Consider the following 24,046-nt stretch of genomic DNA (forward strand, 5'->3'; position numbering starts at 1 on the left):
CAATCAATCAATTCAAAATCTGTCGGCTCTGCCTCAAGAATTGATATATTCTAACTGAAATTGAAATTTACTTATTAAATTATTAATTTCCCACCCCACAACCTCGGAATACAAAACTCAGACAGGAAGGCGAACATTCAAGTTTCAACCTGATAATAATTCAAAAAAGAAAGTTTGAATATGATAAAATTGAACATTATTTACGAAATTCATAATAAGGCCCCTTCTCTTTAACTAGTCTTGCTTGGAACTATCAGGTAATGTAACTGAAATGAAATGAATTCATGATAAAATAAGTGAACTTGAACGATTTTTACAATGAAAAGTACTATAAAACATGGATTCCAACATTCAACCAAATTACCATAAACAAAATTTACACATCTTCAAAGGGCAAAGGAAAAAATGAAATTATTATTATTTTTTTTACAAAACTATTAATCCTCAGGCGTCAGAACCCTTTAGGGCCAGTTTCTTTGAAAACGACAGGCTGCTCAGCCATGGAGACACAATACTTGGCAATCTCTCTAAACTTAGGGACACTTCTGAGATCAACCTTAGTACCATCTTTCAATGTAATGATAATGTCACCCCAGTCACCAATAAACCTCGGCACTACTTGCACGTCCTTGATCACTTTGTAAGAGAAGTCACTCCTATCCTCCCCCGTCCATCCTGAAATAACCGTCACCCGCAGGTTTGTAAACCTGTATCTCAAGTTAAAAGCTCTTGAAACTGCTGCTAGAGTCAAGGGTAGCCAAAAAAGAGTGAAACCCAGAAGCAGGTTGGCTAAGAGGTCGCCGTAGTGTGCCCCACCATCGAAGAAGACGGTTTCTTTATTGGTGGTTGTGGTGCTGGTGGTGATTGGGGTTTCGTTGGGAGGAGAGGACACGCTTAACTTGGTGATTGGTCTGTTATGTGTGACTGTGAAAGTGGGGAATGAGGATGGGGAGGGGGGTTTGGAGAAGAGATAGATGGACTTGTGGGTGATACCGGCGGCGGCGGCGGCGGCGGCGGTTGGGGAGAGAATTCTGGTGGATGCCATGGTGGGCGCCTTACTTTATCCGTTAATCAAACAGAGGGTAAAGGCATCTTCGTCGGTTGATTTGTGAAGAGAGATTGCATGCGAGTTTCGGTGGACGAGTTTTTGACACGTGGCAAGTCAGAAACAACCCATTTTTATTGAGTGGCCCCATGGGCTGATAAGTAGAAGCGTTAGCCTAAACCCAAACGGTGACACTATTGACACTCCTCAAGAATCCTCTTGCCACCCGTTATCTTATTGAACCTACTAAAATATATTGACCCAATAGTGGCGTTAAATGAAAAAAAAAAAAAGAAAACGGGGTGGCACAAATGATGGATCGGACAATGTTCTGGTAATTTTGAAGCAGTAAATCAATGGACAACTGTTCGTCACTCATCAAACGAAAGCAAATTACGAGTACAAAGATAAATGACAAAAGAATTTGTTACCACGCACTCTTTCCATTATTTGGAAATCAATTAAAAAATATATATAGAGAGAGAGAGAGGATATGCTATTTGTGGGTGCTTAAGAGTTCGTAACAAGAAGTCTGCAATTCGTGGGTGTTCTTAGAAGTTCAGAGAAATAAAATTCTGTCGAGTTATACGTAGCTTTAATCATGGATATAACTGTAAATTCGTGGATGGGGATTCATTAGGATATAAGAGGGGTGCTAATAGCACTGCTCTGAAAGGCGTTCTACTGTTGATGGAAGTTTTGGCGAAGCCCACCAAAACATAACATCTGAAGTCAGAAGGTTTGTTGTTAATGCACCTCAAAAATAAATAAATAAATAAACGGAGATAAACAAGCGAATTTACTATAATACTGTTCAAGTAACCTCGGAAATTTACAGTAATTACCCAAAATTAAGATTGATTTACAAAAAGAATTCACTTTTTTTTTTTTTATGTAACTCTAGTAGAAAAAAATATGTATCAATACAGTCTGTCTTACAGGTGTTATTATCCATAATTCTGCTTTTTGTCTCCGGAAAATCGAAAATAAGAAAAATGGTAAATGAGTTATTACGTAAATTAATACTAATTTTAGACCATTTTCATAAATTTCCCGATGCAAACAAGGACCACTTTTGAGCCCCAGCCTGGACACCAATAATTCATCAGCATCAACCTCGAACTTTGGTATATATAAAATAATAATAATAGAATAATGCTTTGATTTTTATTATTATGTTAGTGCATGGATGAGTAAGATGCATTTTCAAATATTTGTTTGATTCAGCTGAAGTGATCACTTCAGCAAATTAATAAAAGTTGCTTGTTATCATATTCTGTTAGCCGTTGACACCACCCCCAAAAATTAAAAAAAAAAAAACCCAGTTTATATGTTATTGGCATTCACATGTTGGCTTAGTTTAAAAGTAGCAATTATATATCTGGGAACTGAACTGTCTCACTAATTCCAGGCTATTTTTATTCCATTGTTAATATTAATATAGTCTTCTAAATGCTTACTTAAAGGAATCGACACCGCCATGCATGTGGCCGCTTGGCAAAGTCTTCCCAGACAACAATTTTTAATACGGCCACTAAAACTACCATCAATTGCCAAATTAGTTTGCAGCAATGTTGCCAATGCCAAAGATTACATCAACCTGCAGCGTCACATGATTTAAGAATAAACAATGTGCGTATATAGCGGCTGAGCTTACCTGCTTGATCTTCGTTTTTCAATATCTCAAGATATTATTGAGAAGGATATATCTGAAGATTCTGTCACATGTTTATAATCTGGGTTACGTGTATGTTGAGTGGCAGGGTCTAGTTATTATCTGTTATGACAGTTAGTGCCCACAAACTGTAAAATCTGAAAGCGAAAGGCACAACACAAGCGCTTTTAGCTTCCATTCTGCAGTGATGGATTAGATTTGCAATTTGTGAAATCTCCATGCTCATCATGTTTGCAGATTGATTCCAGGTGGGCAAAACATTAGTTTATTTGAATATGGTATCAAGTTAAGGAAACTTTGAAAAAAAAAATGTCATGTCAAGGAAACAATTAATCCTCGAGGTTATGATTTTAGAATCCCAAGATTTGTGTCATGATAATGTAGTAGTTGTAATGTTTTCTTTGATTTGTAGCTTCCATTATAATGCTTTGTGTAAATGAATGAATCCATTCCCTCTCCATATTACGTATATTATATGCAAAAGCAACAGCTTAACTTAGAATTTTAAGCGAGTGTATGTGCATTTTTTACAGTATGAAACACTAAATTGTGACTACTCTCAGAGAGAAACAATGGAATGGAGTTTGTGAAAAGAGACTGAATGACGTGCAACATGATAAATATGAAAGTGGGGTTGAAATAGAGGGGAATGAACGTGGGACGCAAGGGAGTGGGTGGCAGTGGGTCACATGAAAGAAAAATTTAAAGGAAAAAAGAGAGAGCAGTGTTGACTGACAATCGACTGAGTACTGACTCTGCTCTCTGAATCTGATCGCCATAAGTTGGGTTGGGTAGAATGAATAGTTTAGACTTTAGATAGCTTTTGAATTGGATTGAAACCATTCAATTCACATTTCCACTTTCATTTTCATTTCTTTTTAAAAAAAAAGAAAAAGAAAAAGAAAAATTCTGTTAATGCCAGCCAGTATGCCACGCCCAATGTCATCTTCACGAGAACGACCATTTCCAACTCTCCTTTGGTTTCTTCTACACTTTCACATATCTGTTTGTCGTCTTCTTCTCTTGGAATGTGTGTCTGATACCTCTTTTACGTTATATACTTTATTTATTTATATGCTTTTAAAACTTCAATAACTTCTAGTAGATTTTGTTCACCATTTGGGTTACCGTGTAGGCCCGGAGGATGAAATCAGCACCCATCATCACAAAAGATTTCGCTTCGGACCGCGAGTGACCATTCAATTTTCTTCAACAGTAAAAAGAAAATAAAAACAAGTCATGAACATATGTATACATGTTTCCAAACCAACTGAGAGGGTGGATAAACAATGAAAGATTAATCAATATGTAAAGAGATAGCGAAGCATTCTTGTATTTCATGGCCCATGCTAGCTAATAGCAAGTAGCAGGAGGCTAGAGCTGCCAAGAGGACTACCAAAATGTAATTGTCGCTTTGATTTTATTTTCGGTGCCCGTGATCCAAATAACTGGCAAAACATAACATTTTAACTCAAAAACACATACCCTTTTATTTCTTCATAACAAAGATCTTCAGCCCTCATGGAAAGTACTCAACTTGATTATATTCTACTTGATAGGCCACTCTAACAAGTACCAAAACATGGACTAGAAACTCATACGGAAAAAAACTAGGGTAAGCAAATTGCCATAGCAGTGCAGGGAAACGGGTATATTACAATTTGACACTTAGCTTATTTGGAGTCGATGATGATTAATTTCAACTGAAATTGTGTTGCTCCAACCATGGCCAGAATCCAGATTGATCATCCATGCCACAGAACATGCTGCTAAGGCTTTCTTGATCTTTAGTACCCTGCATATTCTGTTCAATCTTCTGGCATTGAAGATCAGGCCTTGACGATGATGAGTTATGGAAAAGTTGTGCTGCTACTGTTGGCCTTACCGACGATGTTGATTTTGTTGGAAACAAGTTTCTGCTTGTTGGATGAGTAGACATAGGGCTGTCAATGGCTGGTGTCCTTGAAATATCCAACTTGATATCAGAACTGTTCTCACTTCTATTGCTGCAAGACCCCTCAGTTTCTTTATTGAGGTTTATAGATTCAGTCACCTCCCTGCTTTTCAGAGCCATTATCTGCCAACATAAAATTAACCATTCAAAGTGTGTGTCACCAGAGAAAATTCTAATTTTCCCAATAGATAAAATATATAAGAAATTTAAACTATGACAATTATGCAAGAGAAAAGTTTTAGCCATGATTACCCGTAATTTACCTTTAAACAGTTACCCAATAAATATATCAAAAAGCTAAAGAAATGATGATGGACAAAAGAAAGCTTTATGAAAAAGCCTCCACTGGTTATTAAAAGGTTCTGAAAATCATGATACATGAAAAGGTCAAAAATTATGAAACCATTAAAAAAAGGACATGATTTCCAACTTTATTCTACAGATTCAATGGAAAAACGTGCATATAATTATTAGAAGAACATACAATAATTCATCACTCTGCACCCCACAAACTAACAAGCTAGTAATATTTCAAAAATAAATCAATGGAATTCAAGACAAACCTCTGCATGAAGCTTCTGATTTTGAGCTTGGAGTGCTTCGCGGTCGGCTTTGACTGCTTCATATTGTCTCTTGAGAAGATCATAGTCTTTCTCAAGCTGCTTGGTCTTCCATCTGGCTCTCCTGTTTTGGAACCAAATAGCAACCTGTCTTGGTTGCAGCCCAAGAGCCCTAGCCAACTGCATTTTTCTCTCTGGCTCAAGCTTGTTACCCAATTCAAAGTTCTTCTCAAGGGTCTTCACTTGTTCCATATTAAGCCTCCTCTTCTTCTCTCCTGCTTGTGATCCATCATCAGAAAAATCATCCTCCCCATTTGCTTCTTCTCCCGCATCAATCCCTGAAAATGACATTGATCGCTTCCCTAAGAAAGATGCAACCCCTGGACAGAAACATAATTGATTTTATTTCAAACCTGCGGTTATAAGACAAATTATATATATGTTATATATGTATATCAATGAGTTACATAGAGGGTACCATGAAAGTCTTGGGGAGCACAAGAGGGAAGAATTGGATTCAGAGAAGTGGGGGTTTGATGTTCATCTTCATGGGGAGTTTGAAGCATGAAATTTGTTGGGAAGAAAGCCATCCCATTGCAAGACATGACCTTAGCTAGCTCTAGCTTAAGCTAAACTTTTCCCACCAATATGCTTAAGAACTGTGGTAATGATCTTACTGTCATGTTCAAACTTGAGAAAGAAGGATGAGGAATTAATAGAGCTGGACTTAAAAAAGTGCAAATATAAGCTCTTGACGGATCTTAAAGTAAATTAAAGCTTCTTCAACTTATATGTAGGAAGGAGATGCAAATATTGGTGGGAGAGATTGCTTATATACCTTGAAGCTGGGAAGAGATCATTTTATTTGATGTGAACAAATTATTACATTTTATATGAAAGAAAGCAAGGGAGGGATGGGGGGATATTGGGGGTTTGAGGAAGGGTGTGGGAGAAAATCTTCTATAGTTTATGTTCTCTTTTTATAAAATGGAATTATAAGATATGTTTTTCTTTTCCTTTTTAGTGTAATTTTGGTAAATATTGGAGAACGTTATGTTATTCAATCATCTTTATACCTAAAGGATAAAAGAAACTTAAAAATTGTTAATTTTCCCCCGCAAACCCCACTTTATATGGCAGTGACATAAGCCAAATGACCATGTGTTCAAATGAAAACGATGTAACTAGGTAATTATTGCAAGGTTGAAAACTTGTGGTGATTTATATAAATATAAATAATATTTTTGTTTTCTTGCGCCCCCAGTCTTAAGAGACAAGTAGTGGTGTTATCTCAATGAAGACAGTTGTCTTTTAACATATATAATAAACTTTAAAATGAGAAGCAAAGCACTTTGATTCGATTGTTTTTTTTTTTTTAATACTAGGTACCCACTAGATTATTGTATTGCACATATATTTACAATTATAGCAGACATTATATTGATATTTACAATCAAATATATATTACTGAGACTTATATTATTATATTAAATTTTATGAAGTACATGTCAAGATGAAATAACCCTCACAAAAGCGAAATGTCTTTACTCCACTTAGATTTCGCAAGGGAGAAGAATTTATAAATGTTTAGCCCCCACAATACTTTTGTGAGTACTTAAACCACTGTCCTTATGCTTGTAACGACAGTAGCCCAACCACTTCGGCCAAAGGCGTAGTGGCACGTTGATTTTGATTCCATTGTTAAAGGGAGAAAATAATTTTGATTCCATTGTTAAGGGAGAAAATGGGCCTCATTTTAAATGGAACTTTTATGTGAAGTGGGTGCATGACTTGAAAGCCAAAAAAAAAAAAATCCCCATAAAATGCTCGTTATCGTTCACTATTTTTTTTTTAATACATTGTAATGTCATATTTTCAAATTTGTTGCGACACTGTTTAGATGTTATGTTACGAGTACAGCACCGTCCAATATCTGAGTTCAAAATATACTTGATCTTGAGTTCAAAATATTCTTACTCTTTGTTCACATAATTTTTTTTTTAAAAAAAAAAAATCTCACATAATGCACGCATGTGACTTGAAGTCTTGAACTCTGTGTATAAAAGAAGTATTTCACTAACTACTAAGTGGTTTTCTTTTGTTTACCAGTCACTCTCATCGATATAAGAATCAAAGCTCTCCAATATAAGAATCAAAGCGAAGACGAGGACAGAGGCAATTAATCTATAAATGATTTTTTTTCAGTTTTTACCAATCATTTCAAAGGTTGAATGTAAATCAACATTAAGATTGATTGATTGAATCAATCAAATTTTCAACTATTACAATTGTAATACTTCATTTGCATATTTGCAATCTTAATTTATATAATTTGAGTATTTGTACTTATGAATATATAAGAATAAAATTTATCTTTTTTATATTGATTTGAAAAGTTTTCAAATGTATTGTTATATTAACAATTCTGTAGCAATTCTATTCAGATACTTTGTTACAACAGTTTCAAATATTGTGTGGGTTCATGACAGGCATGATCTCTATTGAAAATATTGAAAAATAGATTCTCACACAGTGTATGCATGAGTGTTTTATTGACTATTAGCTTATTCTCTTTTGTTCACCATTCATCTCATCAAGAACAGCAATTTTCTTTTTGGAAACTCTTACCATCTATAGATAGATACAATTTGAAATTTACTAGGATCAAATGTCTGTGCTTATTAGTGTATAGCTAAAAAATTTACACCCATTGATATTCGGAGAAAAATTTACGCAATTCACAATTGAGCTAAGAGATCTAAATGAGCTCTTATGAAAATTCGAATTCATGCCCTCAAATGAGTTACCACGAGAATACAAGGCCAAGTGGCATCAATAACAATAAATAAACCCCGAAAGAATTTCAAGTGGGTTCGTATATAATGTTAATTTGTAAAAGTAACCTAAAAGAGAGTAACAACATTGTAATTGATAGTTTATGTTGTGATGTCTTAGCGAAGAAAAGAGATTACTTAGGACAAAAGAGAAATGAGCTGGTTTTATGGATATTTAGGTTTAAATAGAGAGAGAGAGAGAGAGAGAGAGAGAATCTAGGGGATGGGTCCAAGAAGAGGGACAGGGTTTGCTACCTAACCCACCAACAGGTATCGTGCACTAAGACGAAACTCTTTCAAATTCATTATCCTTTCGTTCATCAGTCATCACCACTACTTAGCACTCAGTAGCTAGCAGCGTTTTTGTTTTTCTTATTGCTTAATGTTTAGCCCCTTCTTCTTCTGACTCCGCGCATTCGCGATGCATGCAAATGGCTCTTGTTGTTTTGTTATTTGATCAGAGAGAAACTGAAAGAGAGAGATGAGGGGCTTTGAGAAGCCCTAATCAAATTACCCTACAAGAGCTGGTCTTTTTTGTCACTGCATACTATTACCATACACGCGTATACGTGCCTTATTTTATTTGAAATTTTATTACTTAGTATATTTCCATCTCTGCCGATCGATCATAAATCTCACTGCTTCTAGTCATTTCTCTCTCTCTGTTCTGCGACATCCTCACCAACTTGCGGCCCTCCTCATGTCCAATCCAGTTTCTCCTTGCACAAATAATATAATGTTGCTATTTAAATACTCTCTAATAACTCATTGTTAAATTTTAATTACTAACTGATTTTCAAATGAATGTTATCTGAGTTCGAGTTATTAGGGAGATAAGATAAAAAAAAAGAAAAAGAAAAATTGATCTTTGGATTTTACCCACCTCCCAATCTTTGAAAAAACAAAATTAAATTAAAAAATAACTCTTACTAAACTCATTATTATATTAGTTTTGTTAGTTGGTTTAATTAATTAGTAAACTTTTTGTGCAGTGATATTATTAAAGCAGTTAGATTTCAAAGTCTATTCATATGTATTAGAATTAATTGCAGAGGCCACCACTTCGGCAAGGCCGAAGTGGTTGGCTGCTGCCCTCACAAGCATTGTGGGGGCTAAATGTTATTTATATCCTTCTCTCTTGCGAAATGCAAGTGGAGTATGGACATCTTCTCCTGTGAGGGGTTATTTGTATTGGGCATGTACTTCATAGAATTCATTGTAATAATGTAAGTCCCAATCATGTATATCTGATTGTAAATATCAATGTAATACCTCTGCTACAATAAGCAGTTGTTGTAAATATCTGTGTAATGCAGTAATCTGATGATTAATCAGTCTAAAAAAAAAAAGAATTAATTGCAGAGAAATTTTCAAAAAAAAAAAATTTAATCTTAGACGAGCATGTTTAGCGAAATAGTTGTATAATATTTTTTAGTTTGTTTCGAAACTAGGACGGAGAAGTCATTAAGATCAAATCAAAAGGTAGTCCTTAGATACCATAAATGTAATAGAGTACACAAAAATGGGTGGAAAAAGTAAATTCGCCGCACCCTCAACTTAACAAAATTCTGACTGCTAATAGACAGACGCCTCCATCATCATCATCCATCCATTCAATCGTACATCTTTGAACTGTGGATTCATATTTTTGGTTGAGTTGGTTTCACAAATCTGCCACACTGCTTGCCTTTTCATCTTCAACTTTACACTTAGCTTTGAAAGTCAAATATTATATACGTTGCTTTCAAATGGGCAATCACAAGATGTCCCGTTACTTACCTATCATTAATATTATATTCTATAGAGTCTTCTGGTTCATCGTTTAAAATTTCGCATACCTGGTTCCACTTTACAGTGTTAGAAAATAATACTGATAGTGCAATAGTGAAGGTACGAAACATATATCGATCGATCCTTAACTTTCTTTCATTTGTATGCCTCAGTTTCACGTCTCATTGTCTTGTGCATGTTATTTTTGGTAAAAAGAAATGAAGATGGGGCGGCTTAAATATAATAATAAACAAACAAGATTGTCAGATTTAATATATAATAATCGCCTAATAGATAAGAAGCATCATATAATTAAATTGTTTTGTTTAAGTTACCCAGAAGCACACTCCAATGCACATGGACATGGCACAAAGTGTGTGGTCATAGCTGATCAACCCTGTTGGCCTCATTAGCAAAATTGATCTCACTTTCAAATCATATGTAACGAATCGATCACAATTAATACACACACACACACAAAGAGAGAGGGAGAGGGAGAGGGAGGGAGGCAGAGAGAGAAAGTAAAGTCTTTCTATAGCGATACTCTAGGAATAATCTCTATGTAGTCAGAAAAAAATAATAGTTCCAATTACAAATAAGAATTTATTTTATATTACAATAAATTATAATTTTTCTAAATCTTGTCCTTATAAACGTATCTTCATATAATAATAATTATTTGTATGTTGCAAAAAATATGTGTTATTTACATTAAAGGTTTAAGATGAAACAAATATTTTTCTAAAGTTGCTTGGGGCAGTGACCATTTTCTAGAGTTAGTTACAAAATCATTACATAATATTTATAAAAGTTATATCGAGAGAAAAAAAAACATTAAAGAAAATGTAAAGGCTTAGATTTTTAAGATGACTTTGTTTATTGCTAATTGTATAAGATTCATGTAGTTCATCTCTATATCACTAGGACTAATGATAAGTAAGTCAAACCAATAATTTTCGAGATTATACTTCGACCAAGTTATTACCTCCTCATAATAATATGTAGTCCTATCATTATAACTATAGGGATATTTTACATTTTTTACAATTGAAGTTTGAACCGTATTCAGGATTGTTATGAAAGAATTTGGATATCATGCTAATCTAACAAGGCTGAAGTTTTAAGATTGAAATAGTATTTGTTCATCTCGAAAATACAAGATAGAAATGCCATAGACGTGCACTGCTAGCTGTACTAGCTGCTACAAAAATAATTTTAACAAGTTCAGAGCCTAATACATTTTCAACTTTTCTAATTCTACTACGGAAAAGGGGGGAAAGGATCTATGATCTATCAACCACTAAAATTAAAGGAGTTGTACACAAATTACCTTTAGTACTTACAATGTCGCTTTGTTCTTTTACACATGGATAAGTCATGTACAAGTAATAGTGAAAGCAATTCACGTTAATAAAGTTCCACTATTTTTTCCACAATTTCTTTTTCTTTTTCTCGCTTTATCAATTTGTCATATAGCAACAGCATGGAAAGAAAGGAGACACATTGGTCCCATGAAAAGAATTTAAGTCTCCAACCTATGGTCCTCAAAATAGCTCATTTAGCCACAGACATACAAACCCACAAATTCGGATACAAATGATCTAAAATGGATTTCAATTTTTTGGTTAGCAGTCTTTCAACTGATATTCAGATGAGAGAAAAGGAACCTCATCATTCATCTATCTAGCTTTTAATTCCTCTGTTAACTAATATATGAAAAACTTACAGTTAATGCCCATAGAAACATAAACAATATTTCATCATAAACCCTAATTACGCCATATATATGCTGTGTGCATGGATCGTTGCATGCAATAGTTGGCTCATAAATTCTGGTGATTGAAGCAGTGCATGCATGGAAGAGGCTTCTAGGGGAGTTAGTTTTTTTTTTTTTTTTGGTTTAAATAAAAAGTTACGTTGTCAAGTGGATGAATCTAATGATAAAGAAAAATCATTAGCATGCATGTCTCTACTCTACAGCGGGGATGTATCTGAAAGGAATGGTCGGACCCATCAATCTGAATATTGTTGATTGATGGGTTTGAAAGGGACCCACAAAAATACTGCTTTTAAATTGCCCAAAGGACAAAGCAACTCTCAGTGCATCACATGACTTTATTAGGTGGAAGGTGGCTACTCCTTTGGAATGTGGTGGCTCCATGTTCTTAGCCTGCTGAACCTCTTTTTTTTTTTCTTCCCGTTTCTTTATTTTTATTGCCTTTTCTTTAAAATAATAATAGTAATAATAATATCGAGCAAGTATGCGAAAATTAATATATAAAAAAGGAGAGACCCGAATTACCCATCCCCATGCCCTCTTGCTTCTCTGCTGTGCTCAGCGTTCGCTGATCCCATGTGCCATTCTTAGCTTCATGTCATACTCTTTCTTTCTTTCCTTGTTTCTCATTTGGTGATTTTATTCATATTTGTGGGCAATTACAAATTTGAAAACATGCATTTGGATAGTGATTTGTCAACCGCCGGTCCAGCAATGTTTTAATTATTTAATTCAATCCTCGTGGCGATGCTTAACTTTTCTCCAAATTAAAGGCCCCATTAATCAGAACCGTCCATTCATCTACATGTACACTAAGATTAGTCACAACTCAATAGTACTACGTAACGATCTGAAAAAGGGAAAATAAAGTAAATCAATCCTTCGTTTAAGAATTAGTTTGAAGACTTCGCGGTTTATCATATCTAATATTACTTATACATTATCGTCAACTTGCATGCTGAACTTTTATGGTTTGTCCTAAAACAATTGACCCGCCAACCATGCACTAGAGACGTTTCTGGCAAATCTTTAGTTTTGTACTCAAAGCAAGTTTGGTCTCTCGCTTTTCGATTGGTGTCTAGACAAGCAATAGATAATCCTACCTCAATGTTTAAACTTTGAAGACAAAATTTTCTCAGAAGTGAAGGGAGTATCAATACATATACATGTGTGTATGTGAGATTTTGTTGGCTTACACCCTCCAAGCCATACATTCGCTCAGGCTTAAGAATGGTAATCACTTCAAAATTTGCTTTGGAACGTAAGAACAATGATTGCGAAATCTAAACCAAGTGATTCCTGACTAATTACGTGCTAAAAGACAGCTTTAACGACTTTAGGCTCCAACACAGCCCCACAGCTTGACAAGAGAATATACCTTTTTTTTTCTTTTTTTAAATAACGAGGAAATATACTTACTTCAAAAATTTACCAATAAATTTCTCTTTTCTGCGTTTTTTTATTTCCTTAATTAACCAGAATCATTTCCGCAGAATAAAATTCGAAGGAAAACAGGTTCACGTTAAACTGAAACGTGTTTGGAAAAGAAAAAAAGAAACAAAACATACATAATACGTTGGTGTCGAAATATGTTTTCATGATAATAATAAGGCAAGCTCAGACTTTAACTTCATATGAAAGCACAACAGAAAAGTCATGTCGATCCAATGAGAAAAGTGCAAACAAACAAAGGCCAGCTCACTCGAAACAAATGGCCACCCCATTATGTTCGCCTGGTTCAAGAAAGCACAAGCAGCAGCGTACAGTTTGGCCGGGCTAAGGCACAGGCAGGAGACAACAGTCATGTCGAACTTGAGACGGGTGATGCTTAGAATGTACGTTGTGCTAAAAGGAGGAAGCTAACACTTCGCTTCAGTTTTTCATAAACAAATTTTCGAACCCGAAAGACACCGCCTACCATTTTTCACAAAATCGAGTTTAAATGTCACAACTATTTTTAGTTTCCTCAAGATCTCCACTTATCCAGAGGACCCAACTTACTCAGTATGTGCATGCCACATTGCCACTCCGTCTTGCAGAGTAACGCTAACCTACATCCCCAGGAAGGCTATTCATTTGAATCAACAGAAAAATCTCAACCATCTTTGAGCCTAGGCAATTGAACAACGCAGAAAATTTAGCATCGTACAAGCTCCGACCCGATGGCAAGATCAACAGAAGCCACATTCAGTTACAGTCTACACAAGTAAATATCACCTATATAAGAAAAGCAAGATCGCAGAATATGAGATGTGACACAATAAGGAACTTTTAAGTTAGAGAAGGAATGGCATTATGAGGTTTCCTATAATAGCTTTTGAAGAGATGATTTACACTCTACATAAGATACAGGTGCCCACAGACGGGGAGAAAAATGAATAAATTTGAATAAGCAACTCAATAATTTTTATATGTAAAAATATACATATTTATAATGGTAGAACCATTGATTTCCGCAGGGTGTTAAGCCAAAAGATCTTATCTTGGTCGTCCCTTAAGGGATGGCTGATGGGCTCTGGAAGAAAATCACCAAGTAATGCTCCTATGGTTTAATGATATACAGATTGGTTTATCACCAAAACAATGTCTCAGTGGTCATTAGCCAAAATGAAAACCAGATGACCTGAACGAATTGCTTGAAAGATGTGGCAGCTTGAGAGTTGCAACAACACCACCGGCAAGAGCAGATAAGGATGCCAAAACGAATGCAGGTATATTGCCTCCACCAAATAGAGCATCCCATGGACCCGCACCAAGTGATACAATCATCTAAACAAGCCATGAATGAATGAAATCATTTTTACTGGCTAACAAAAACTGAATACTCATCACCCACATGATGAGAAAATGTAAAATTTACAATATGATTAATATTTTTATATGTCAGTGCAGAAATCTAGCAAACTCGGCCAAGAGATGATAAGGGAATATTTTTTGACTAAAATTAAATATGCAATTTCACCCTTTTAGGTGTGACAGAAATATGGATATCCAACTAAATTATCACTAAAAACAGAAGCGATAACCAGATCATTGTTGAAGGATAATATCTTCACACTGATAAGGCAAAAGTAACGATTGCAACCTTGAAATTAAACATAGAAGAAAGAAAAAGGCGAAAAACATATTAACTAACCTGTGGAATAACAATTGCGAGATTCAGAACTCCTATTGCCAATCCTGCAGACCCATATAAGTTTGCCAAAATAAGTTTTGCCACATCTGGAAACCATATAAAGTAGAAGGAGATGGTGGATAAAATCTAAGCACACAAACCTTGGCCACCACCCGAATCAGCAGTTAACTCCGCTGTGATAGCAAAGGGAACACTATAGGTAATCTACAAAAAAAATAATCATGCAAGGAAAAATGAACTTCTGCTGACAGAAATTGAAGGTAAAGTGATATACTCCAAGAAAGCAGATACATACAGCAAGAGGGAAACCAAGCAGGGTAAATACAACCAAGGAAGCCACCTTGATTGCTTGATTCGCTCCAATTCCATGTTCAATCCCTCCAGAATATTCTCTGACAGATATCACACTAATGATAGCCGTGGTTGCCATACAGGCAAACACAATAAAGTTGCTGATTGCCCATACAAGCCTTGAACCTATCCACCGACACATAGGTTCAATTAAGAAAGAACTGACGCCAAGAACAACCTGTACCAAAAAGGAACATCATAATTAGCAATTGCTGAAAAGGGAAAAGATAACAGCTCACGTGATATAACCATCTCCAGCCACAAGTTGACTAAATAAGCTCCCTTAATTTAAACTAACCATGACAGTATTTAGGAAAAGTTAAAATGCTGATGCTAAATTCTGAGTTCTTACTGAATTCAATAGCAAACCAAATGCACCTTCTCTGACACCTTGATCGTAAAACTTTACTTCATGATCATTCCCCTTTGGATCCCCATGATAAACCTCTCTTCCCATCCAATCTGTATCAAAAAGAAAGAAGGGGAACCAGGACAACTGCAGGTAAACACAAGATCATTGTGAAAACCAAAAGAAAAAGAAAAAGAAGATAAGGGACAAAACGAAATAGACTAAGAAAACTTGTAACAGCAAACAATGTAAAAGATATATTGTTATTATCATTAATAAAATACTATCAAATACAGGTGACCCAAGGTTGTCCATAATTACTTAAACACCTACCCATGTAAGAGCCATAACAATAAGCACTACATGCATTGCAGGGGGTAAATGCCTTAAACTGGTTAATAAATTGACTAATACAGCTCCAGGTCCATCATTGAAGCTCCCATTTGTATCCTCAGCTTTTTTGCTGATATGCTTTAGATTGGCATCACGTTCATGGCCACTCTCAACTTTATTACCATTGGCATTAGGAGCAGCTGGCATATCATGTTTTGATTTGGAAATGGCATTTCGTTGAGGATCATCCAACAAAGGAGCAGAATCTGTCAAATGATTGGGCTGATTTACAGTTAGTGGAACCTCATCAGCAAAATATATGGTCACAAGAGCACATAGCGTCAGGAACACCTGCACATGTGCCAAACAAATTTTTAGAAAGAAGACAAAAGAAAATGTAAATAGAAGCAATGTATAATACATTTTCAATACTACATTTATGCATAGATAGAACAAGCCTAACTGGAATTTCTCATTCAATGAGAGAATAACGATAAATCCATTAGAAATTTAGTAAAATGGTGTGTTAAAAATAAGCATCATATATAGATGTTGACTTTTTATCTTTATCAACCACGGCCTCTCCATATCTAAATTTATCATGTATTATGCATAAAACATATCACATGCATGCAGTAGAAGGTGAATATACGAGGTCAACCAATTTACTATTCATCATTGCTTTAACAGCAGAATCAACATATTGTCTCATAATTAGCAATATTCGATCACAAAAGAGGAGATATCCATAGCTTAATACTCATTGCAAATGTCAAATGAAGTGGGTAACAATTAAGGCATTTAAGATTAATTATTTCCAGCATAATCTAGATTACATGCTCGTCTTCAATAAAAGATTTCTTAATAAAAGCATTAAATTTCTCACAATGATAGATACATGATGAAATGTTCTTTACAATGAAAGAAAATGTAAAAAATTTAACTTCTATTATACTATTACTAACCACTGCCACAAGAAATGCTGCCTTGAGATTCCCACAAGCTGCGCAACATGCCCTACTCGTGAGGAAAGGAAACCATCTGCTCAGACAATTGTTGGATAGATCAATCACTAAGTCTATCAGCTGAAATAAAATAACAAAAAAAAATGCAAAAAATACGTATTTGTTGAGATAATGTAGCAACCCTATCATGCGAAAATGCAGCGTGTCCTTACATTCAACCATCAACCATGAGAAAGAATTTTCTACACATTTAATAAAATCTCAAAATCTACAATGAACTTCAAATTTTCTAAAAGCCCATAATAATGTGTTCGAGCATGTCCATCTATTGAAATATTACTTAGCCACAAAACTACATCCAAAAGGTTTCACCTGTGCCAACTTCCACTAGCACCAGCAGAAAACCCTAGGATGTTTCCAACAGCCATCCACGAGCAGAATATAGCATTTGCTGAATTCCGTTGATCAGGACCTAAGACATGACCATTCTACATCATGATTTGTACCAAAATGTCTGCAAAACTAAATACTTGAACTAAAATAAACTTTAAGATTCCACCATAAAACTGGTTCTATTCAAGAACATATGGATAAAAAATGAAATAAAAAGAAAAGTCACCTGATAGATCAGCCAAAAGGGCACGAGCTGGTCCCTGGAGAGGAAAAAGACCATAACTTATTAAACATAAAAGACGGTTAACACCATTGGTTTTCAAGCAGCAGTGATGGCAAGGAACAAATAAATGTTAAAACAAACTTACTTGCACTGTATTGTTTGCAAGATCCAGCAACCAGAACCCTATAACAAAGACAAAAGCTGCCCTTGTTCGAGTACCTCTGAATTTGCTGCATTTGCATAAATGATATGTCACCATTGAATTTATATTTATATTTGTAGAATTAAAAAAAAAAAAATCAAAAGCATTGATGAACCTGCAGTGCTCCTTTGTATCGCCTAATATATAACCAATGTCTGCAGAAAACCCGATAATTATCACCTAAATTGCAAGACTTAGTTCAGCTGGTAAAAAGTGAGGTATAAACAATTTAAAATATAAACTAGAAACGCATCAATGCTTACAGCAACAGAAATCATCAGACATCCTGCAAGAATAAATGGCCGTCTTCTTCCGTACTTTGATGTGCATTTATCACTCCAGATACCAACACAAGGTTGAACCTAATATGACAAGAGCAAATGACACAGTAAGTCCAAATTCAAATCAAACAGGACCATTTAGGAGTAGATATGTAAACTTTTTGCATTTATTTATGCAAGAGCAAGTTACAAGCAGCATTGTACTATCACATCTACAAATAACATTATATAATTATTTAGCTTTGGTAACCTAATTCCCTTCCAGGGTTTGAACCTCAGACCTCTTGTTTTCAACACGAGTTTTTACCATCTCAACAATATGGCACCCACATCACATCTACAAACAACAGGAAGATCATAATAAATAGAAAAATACGGAGCAGTAGTCAGATGTTATAAATTACCGATAGCAGGATCTGATCTACCATTTACATTCCAAGGACACCGAAACAAAAAAAAAAAAAAAGGTAAGGTTTACAAAGTAACATAAACCTTTTTGTTAAGAATTGTTATTATTATTATTTTTCCTTCAGGGATGAAACATGTTAAATATACATCACAATAGAAAAGCTATCATCTTTACTTTTTGGGGAAAATATTATTAATATTAATATTATTATTTTTAAGCACATATATTGAAAACTGGATTAATAAATTATAAGAGGGGAGAAGCAGGTAGGCACCCATGAAAAAGATGTTTATCCATTTAAACGGAATATATGATTATATCATATTCACACCCCATTGAGATTCCAATAAAATGTAAGACATGATGGCAAGTTCTAACAATAAAAGGCAGTAGACTTATAAGCGGTAAGTTACATTGAAGTGCTAAAAATCCAAATATTTAGCGAAACAATTGAGACAAAAATAAGGGAAAAAATTGCCATCACCTACCACAAGGCCTGTAATAGGGCCACAGAGCCAAATGAATGAAGAAAATGCATGTTGTATTCCAAGTGTCTGCAGCAATCAGCCATCAAGAGCATGGTTAAGAAAGAAAATGTTACATATGGCTGTATGCTAAAATGAACTCAGTATGGAGTGATTATGAAAAACCTAGATCATAATTTTCTTTCTTTTTTTTTTTTTTTTTTTGAAATGTTCCAAAATCTCAGAAATGAAAACATCATTGCAGTCACACCTAATTACCTAAACATGCTTACACACATTACAAGTAGTAGTAGTAAAAAGCTGTGGAACATATGCACTCTTAAATTGATAACATTCACTTGTAGAAATTGCAGGTTAAAAGGAAATTGACAGTAGAGAAGCGCAGCAGCATTGCCCAGCATCAATGGCAATAAAATTGCATGTTGGCGGTACAAACATCTCAAATTTCATATAATTGCAAAAGTGCAGAAAAGCGATTTTCTTCCTCTATCGTTCCAAAAACAGAAAAAGAGTATATATCTCTAATTGGTCTATCAAATCTAAAATTTCAGATCGCAAGCGATAAAAGCGAAAAAGAAGACCTGAATGTAAGGAGTCAATAGAGAAAGCTGCAAGGCCCAACCGAACTGAACACCAGCGGCGACCGTACAACTGAGGACGAGAGTAATCAAGCTACACTGCTTCGGTCTGACAGCAAAATTGGAGGTTCCGTTGGGAATTGGTGAATGAGAAGAAGAAGGAGGCGAAGAGGCATTAGAATTAAGATCGATCCGATGGTGAAACTCATCAGCTTCGATCATTTCAACCTCTGCTGCTGTCCCCTTCTTAAGGTTCCTATACGGAACCTTAAACGACCTCGTCTCCGACATCACTTGCTCGTTTCTCGCTTGAGCTGATTCGGATGTTATGAATATGAAGCCAAAATTGCCTTTACATTAAAGCTAGGGAGTCAGATCTGATTCCAGGGTTAGAGAGAGTGAGTGTGTTAACGTATGAGACCAAATATGGGCGGGCTGGAGTCGGCTCACGAGTCACGAGAGAACTCGGAGGTTTCGGTCAGTCGTTGGTGCGTTGCAACAGCATGAAGTCTCATGCTGCGGTGTCCATCCACCATTGATTGACACCTGAAACGTGTGGGTCCACCATACGTAATTCATCGTGACTTTTAATTTCAGTATTATTTTCATTTAACGTGTAAAGTTACACCACGACTATTGAACCCTCGTATACGAGAATTTTGTAACTCTTCTCTTTTTTATTAATACATTTTCAGATTTATATAAATAAAAAAAACGACTATCGAATCAGGGACGTTGATTTGCCGGGGAGGAGGGTCTGGGTCGTCGGTTAGCAAGAGAAATTAAAAAAAAAAAAATCTTAAAGGAAATGTAAACACTGACGGCTGACCCCTGCAGACGCGGGAAGGGTGGAGTCGATTTCACGTAGTCTACATTACACGCTTTTTTAATCTGCTGCACTGAATACCAGTTTTAACGATGGGACACAGCCCACAAGTCGATGATCATACGTTCGATTTGTTAAATTAAAAATTGCTTGCTGATGACCACTCTGAGTCTTTGACCATAAGCTTTAAGGTGTTTTCTCTAGTTGAAATGTCCGGCTCATTCGTCGGATGCTTGGAAATTCGCGAATTAAGACTTTGCGTGTCCTTTCGGCAAAATGCTACACTGGATCCATGGGATGGCATCATTTCTGTTGAGAAAGAGAATGCCAGGAGACCACCCATTATCAAATTTGGTTTTAAATGATCGCAGAAGCACACATTTATAAGCACGTCTAGTTTTCCTTCGGTGGGTATCGCATGATTCTGCAGTCAGAATAACTGACAGAAACACAGAACCTACAACCTTCTCCTCAATAGATGATATTTGCCCATTAACTGAAACCAGAAACAAGAAATCAAGATAAAAACTCACTGGGTAGGCCCAATGGTGGGCATAATGTCTCTCTTTGTAAGGGGAGGAGATCTTCCTCTAGTTGCCGCTGATTTTTTAACTTACAAAAGCAATGCTGAAACTATAATTTACTGCTACAATGGTGACATGGGAAAAAGAAGCACTAAGATATAGAAATACAAGTTCATACATAAAAATGTTTTCCCCCCTATTGTTTTAACCAGACTGTGTGTGTATTGTAGACTACTCAAGTATAAGACAACCCTAGAAAGTAGCAACAGATTTTAACATGCTGATTTACAGATCAAAGGCAGTACCCAAGAGTTGTCAATATGCCTCAATGGTTTGCCCCACGATTACCTAAATCAGCTGCAGCTTTAGCTGCTCGGTTCAGAGCATCAGATACCCACAGAGCCCCCTTAGCAAAGTAGCTACTATTGACAACAGAGTTTGCAGCTGCTGCTGCAGCTTGTCCTGTGGCTGATACTGCTGATTTAGTGGTCATTGAGATGTGATACTTTTCATCCACCGATTTAACAGCTTCAACCCCTAAACCAATCTTATCAGTTAGCCCAATTTTCTGATTCAATTCAGAAACTTTGGCTGCAGCAGATGCCGAAACTCCATTAGACTCATCAAAGGCTTTCGCCTGGCTTAAGGCATCTTTGCCCAGAACAAATCCTTTTGCCAGCATGGTTTTGACAACTTCCTGAGCCATTGCAACAGCTTCTCCAGCGTCAGAAACAAGGTTGCTTCTCTGTTGAGGCTGCCATGAAATGATTGTATTGAATTACTAGAGGGATAGAATAAGAGATCGAAGAACCTCAACAACACTATGACCAAAGCAAGGATAACAAAAAGCAAAGATTTCATACATTTGACTCTCTTTCATCTTCCTGCCTGTACGAAGGCCTGTTCCAAAGATCAAATTCATCTTCATAATGTCCCCAGCGTGTTATGCATACACGTTGATCCAAAATTGTGGCACCCTAAGATGAAAAGATTTTATAATGAAGCTCACAAACTAATTGGTAGCAAAAACTTGAGTAATCATCATTTCATATACATTTAGTTATCCCAAACATGAATGAGCTATATGCAAACCAAGATAGGTGGTGAGAGTCAAATTACTGGGAGAAAATAATTTGCAAAGCACAAATAAAACGGTCAAAGTTGGAACCACTGATATTGAATGAGCGAACAAAAACTAAACATGATCCTCATCAAATTCCAAATTACATGATAGAGAACTGCCACTTAAAATAAAGTACAGAAGCAACAGGTAAATTATTTAGCAAATGAAAGGGAAGCAATGATTGTGTGAAATGTCTCAATGTCATCACCATATCATTGTTGCATAATTCATCTGTGCCAAAGAAAGAATGATTATGATAACAGGTTGACGGTGTTGGTTTCACAATTAGTTCATGGATTAAGATTTCGATGCAATATAATGACCGAGTTAAGGAATGCATGAAAGAAAGCTACTTGACTACAATAACACAATAAGCAAACTATAAAATAATGTCTCAAATAAAATTCTCCCTTCCCTGGCAACAAGTAAAATCAAATACTCACACTGAGTAAGACAGCCGTTTCTTGAGAATAAGCATCTTTGAACGTCACATAGGCAGTACACGCGTAATCACCGGATCTGTCTCCTCCAAACAAGTATTAGAAAGACACTCAAAGAAAACATATCACTAAGAAATACACTAGCATGATTACACAATCTAAACAATAATCTTACTCTGCATATAAACTTGAAAACTAGAGAACCAGTTAGTAGAAAACAAAAACGCAATTAGAAGCTCGTTGAAACGACAGTGAGTACCTGAAAATTTCAAGATGATCGATTGAACCACAAAAAGAGAAAAATTCGAACAAATCTTTCTCTGTAGCCTTTGGAGAAAGACCTGTGACTTCTATTGCAAATTCTCCTTGACTCATTTCGTTTAAAACCCTAGAGTTGACCAAATTTCAACATGGTGGAACAACGATTAATAATAGATAATAATAATAAATTACTATTTGGTAACGGAAAGAAGAAGGAGGATAAAAAATAAATAAAAAGAAGTAATTAAATTTGATACCGAGGTAATTAATGAACTTAAATACCTGTTCGGTATTTTCTTAATCAGACTCAGGAAACCGGAGAAGGGAAAGAAGATGCGAGTGCTTCTCTATCTTGTTTAGGATCCAAAGAGGGAATTGGGTCTTCAACGTCGCGCTGAAGGGAACGCCGGTTACAAAATTCTTACTGGGGCTCATTGAATATTTCGGACCGGAAATTTTATTTTGGAATTTTGTACACTTGGATTTAGGCAGAATTGAGCCAGCTACGTCACTTGGCAGAAATTCAGGGCTAAGTTTTAGGGACGTCCCTGAGATTTAGGGTATTGACAGTCTGAGAGAATATATGACTGTAATTGCTAGACCTTCTCACATGTTAGTATATCGTTTTTTTGTATGTTTTTAGTATTTCAGGGTAAATTTGTAATTTCAAAATAAAATTGAAAAAAATAAAAATAAAACAAAACCCAATAATCTTAGTTTTTGCTCACTGTTACACATTAACACCCAACAGAAATTAGCATCAATTTCTCTATCATGAACTTCATCATTTTCTTTTTCATTAAGCCAAACAACAACCATTCTCCAACACCAAATGCTCTAATAAAGTTGCTGTAACTAATCAAACGAACTTGCAATTATTTAATCAGAGATATGAATGAGAAAAGCCTGGGTGGTGGCACAAGGGTGCTGTCAATTGAGCTTCTTTGGCAGCTGGCATTAAAGGCTACTTGCATCGATGCAAGAAGAGGGTTATTCTTCGAAAAACTCTGTTGCATATTAGATCAGTTATTTTAATTCTTTAGATTTCTGTGATTGAAAATTTTGATCTTGAAGAAGCTAGTGGTGTTGTGTTGTTTCGTAAAAGTAAAATTTGGTTTGGACATATGTTAAAGAAGCTACTGCATGTTGATATTATCATTTTCACCATATGATTTGGACAAGTTGCGAGCTAAACAAACCATCTGAAGCAATAAAGTGTAATCTTTATGTTAGTTCTATGCTTTACGAAATTGGTTTATGTTATCGATTTCAGAAAATGGGAGTTATTTCTACTTCATTGATCTCCTTAACATTTGGTTGAGATAAATAAACTAATGGATGTTAGAAACCAGTGATTTGTAAATTTATTGATATGTTGAGAATGGTGGGTTTTATGTGTTGTTTTCAAATAGCTCAAAAGGTTTGTTGCAAATGAGCTTATACTTGTTGATCTAAAGATTAAAAGACTATAAATTCTTGTTATTTCCATTTTATTGTCAAAAAATATGAAAATGTTTATGTTGATATTGTTGTATTCACTGGCTATTGATAT

At 35.5% G+C, this 24,046-nt stretch overlaps 4 protein-coding genes across 7 annotated transcripts; all 4 read right to left on the reverse strand.

Annotated features, from left to right (window-relative positions):
• Positions 1–434: 434 nt before the first annotated feature.
• Positions 435–1,206, reverse strand: LOC18043904. The gene has a single exon (XM_006438587.2). The coding sequence runs from the start codon at positions 1,043–1,045 to the stop codon at positions 452–454; it is 594 nt and encodes a 197-aa protein (XP_006438650.1). The 5' UTR covers positions 1,046–1,206; the 3' UTR covers positions 435–451.
• A 2,811-nt stretch (positions 1,207–4,017) lies between these two features.
• Positions 4,018–6,217, reverse strand: LOC18043905 (homeobox-leucine zipper protein ATHB-13). Its single transcript, XM_006438589.2, has 3 exons — positions 5,713–6,217; positions 5,238–5,614; positions 4,018–4,797 (listed from the first exon to the last, which is right to left on the reverse strand). Exons 1-3 carry the CDS (start codon positions 5,837–5,839, stop codon positions 4,420–4,422), a joined length of 882 nt encoding a protein of 293 aa, XP_006438652.1. The 5' UTR covers positions 5,840–6,217; the 3' UTR covers positions 4,018–4,419.
• A 7,777-nt stretch (positions 6,218–13,994) lies between these two features.
• On the reverse strand, positions 13,995–19,951 carry LOC18043906 (sucrose transport protein SUC3). Of its 4 annotated transcripts, XM_006438592.2 has the most exons (14): positions 19,324–19,950; positions 18,746–18,811; positions 17,831–17,929; positions 17,683–17,747; positions 17,511–17,595; positions 17,369–17,402; positions 17,122–17,221; positions 16,750–16,825; positions 15,785–16,135; positions 15,455–15,598; positions 15,047–15,280; positions 14,892–14,955; positions 14,752–14,795; positions 13,995–14,384 (listed from the first exon to the last, which is right to left on the reverse strand). In XM_006438592.2, the coding sequence occupies exons 1-14, from the start codon at positions 19,609–19,611 to the stop codon at positions 14,214–14,216; spliced, it is 1,821 nt and encodes a 606-aa protein (XP_006438655.1). In that variant the 5' UTR covers positions 19,612–19,950; the 3' UTR covers positions 13,995–14,213. The 4 variants fall into 4 exon arrangements, with proteins under 4 accessions (XP_006438655.1, XP_024041554.1, XP_006438653.1 ...); XM_024185786.1 differs by lacking the exon at positions 18,746–18,811 and having other exon boundaries at positions 19,324–19,951; XM_006438590.2 differs by lacking the exon at positions 19,324–19,950 and having other exon boundaries at positions 17,683–17,722; positions 18,742–18,814.
• An 847-nt stretch (positions 19,952–20,798) lies between these two features.
• On the reverse strand, positions 20,799–23,059 carry LOC18043907 (binding partner of ACD11 1). The gene is made up of 5 exons (XM_006438593.2): positions 22,777–23,059; positions 22,493–22,621; positions 22,237–22,312; positions 21,534–21,647; positions 20,799–21,424 (listed from the first exon to the last, which is right to left on the reverse strand). Exons 2-5 carry the CDS (start codon positions 22,606–22,608, stop codon positions 20,996–20,998), a joined length of 735 nt encoding a protein of 244 aa, XP_006438656.1. The 5' UTR covers positions 22,609–22,621; positions 22,777–23,059; the 3' UTR covers positions 20,799–20,995.
• Between the last annotated feature and the right edge of the window lie 987 nt (positions 23,060–24,046).

This window comes from Citrus clementina, unplaced genomic scaffold (genome assembly GCF_000493195.1).
Source record: "Citrus clementina cultivar Clemenules unplaced genomic scaffold, Citrus_clementina_v1.0 scaffold_4, whole genome shotgun sequence".
In the NCBI taxonomy this organism is placed as follows: domain Eukaryota; kingdom Viridiplantae; phylum Streptophyta; class Magnoliopsida; order Sapindales; family Rutaceae; genus Citrus; species Citrus x clementina.

Excerpts from the sequence above, each read along its gene's own strand:
- LOC18043904 (XM_006438587.2), bottom strand. The coding sequence starts at position 1,045 with ATGGCATCCACCAGAATTCTCTCCCCAACCGCCGCCGCCGCCGCCGCC.
- LOC18043905 (XM_006438589.2), bottom strand. The coding sequence starts at position 5,839 with ATGTCTTGCAATGGGATGGCTTTCTTCCCAACAAATTTCATGCTTCAA. Across the intron at positions 5,615-5,712 it reads TGCTCCCCAAGACTTTCATG|GGGTTGCATCTTTCTTAGGG; the intron begins GTACCCTCTATG and ends GTTTCTGTCCAG. Across the intron at positions 4,798-5,237 it reads ATCAGAAGCTTCATGCAGAG|ATAATGGCTCTGAAAAGCAG; the intron begins GTTTGTCTTGAA and ends TTATGTTGGCAG.
- LOC18043906 (XM_006438592.2), bottom strand. The coding sequence starts at position 19,611 with ATGTCGGAGACGAGGTCGTTTAAGGTTCCGTATAGGAACCTTAAGAAG. Across the intron at positions 17,930-18,745 it reads GCCCTATTACAGGCCTTGTG|GTTCAACCTTGTGTTGGTAT; the intron begins GTAGGTGATGGC and ends TTGTCATATTAG. Across the intron at positions 15,599-15,784 it reads TTGTTATGGCTCTTACATGG|TTGTCCTGGTTCCCCTTCTT; the intron begins GTAGGTGTTTAA and ends GTTTACCTGCAG.
- LOC18043907 (XM_006438593.2), bottom strand. The coding sequence starts at position 22,608 with ATGAGTCAAGGAGAATTTGCAATAGAAGTCACAGGTCTTTCTCCAAAG. Across the intron at positions 21,648-22,236 it reads AAACGGCTGTCTTACTCAGT|GGTGCCACAATTTTGGATCA; the intron begins GTGAGTATTTGA and ends TTTTCATCTTAG. Across the intron at positions 21,425-21,533 it reads AAGATGAAAGAGAGTCAAAT|CCTCAACAGAGAAGCAACCT; the intron begins GTATGAAATCTT and ends ATTTCATGGCAG.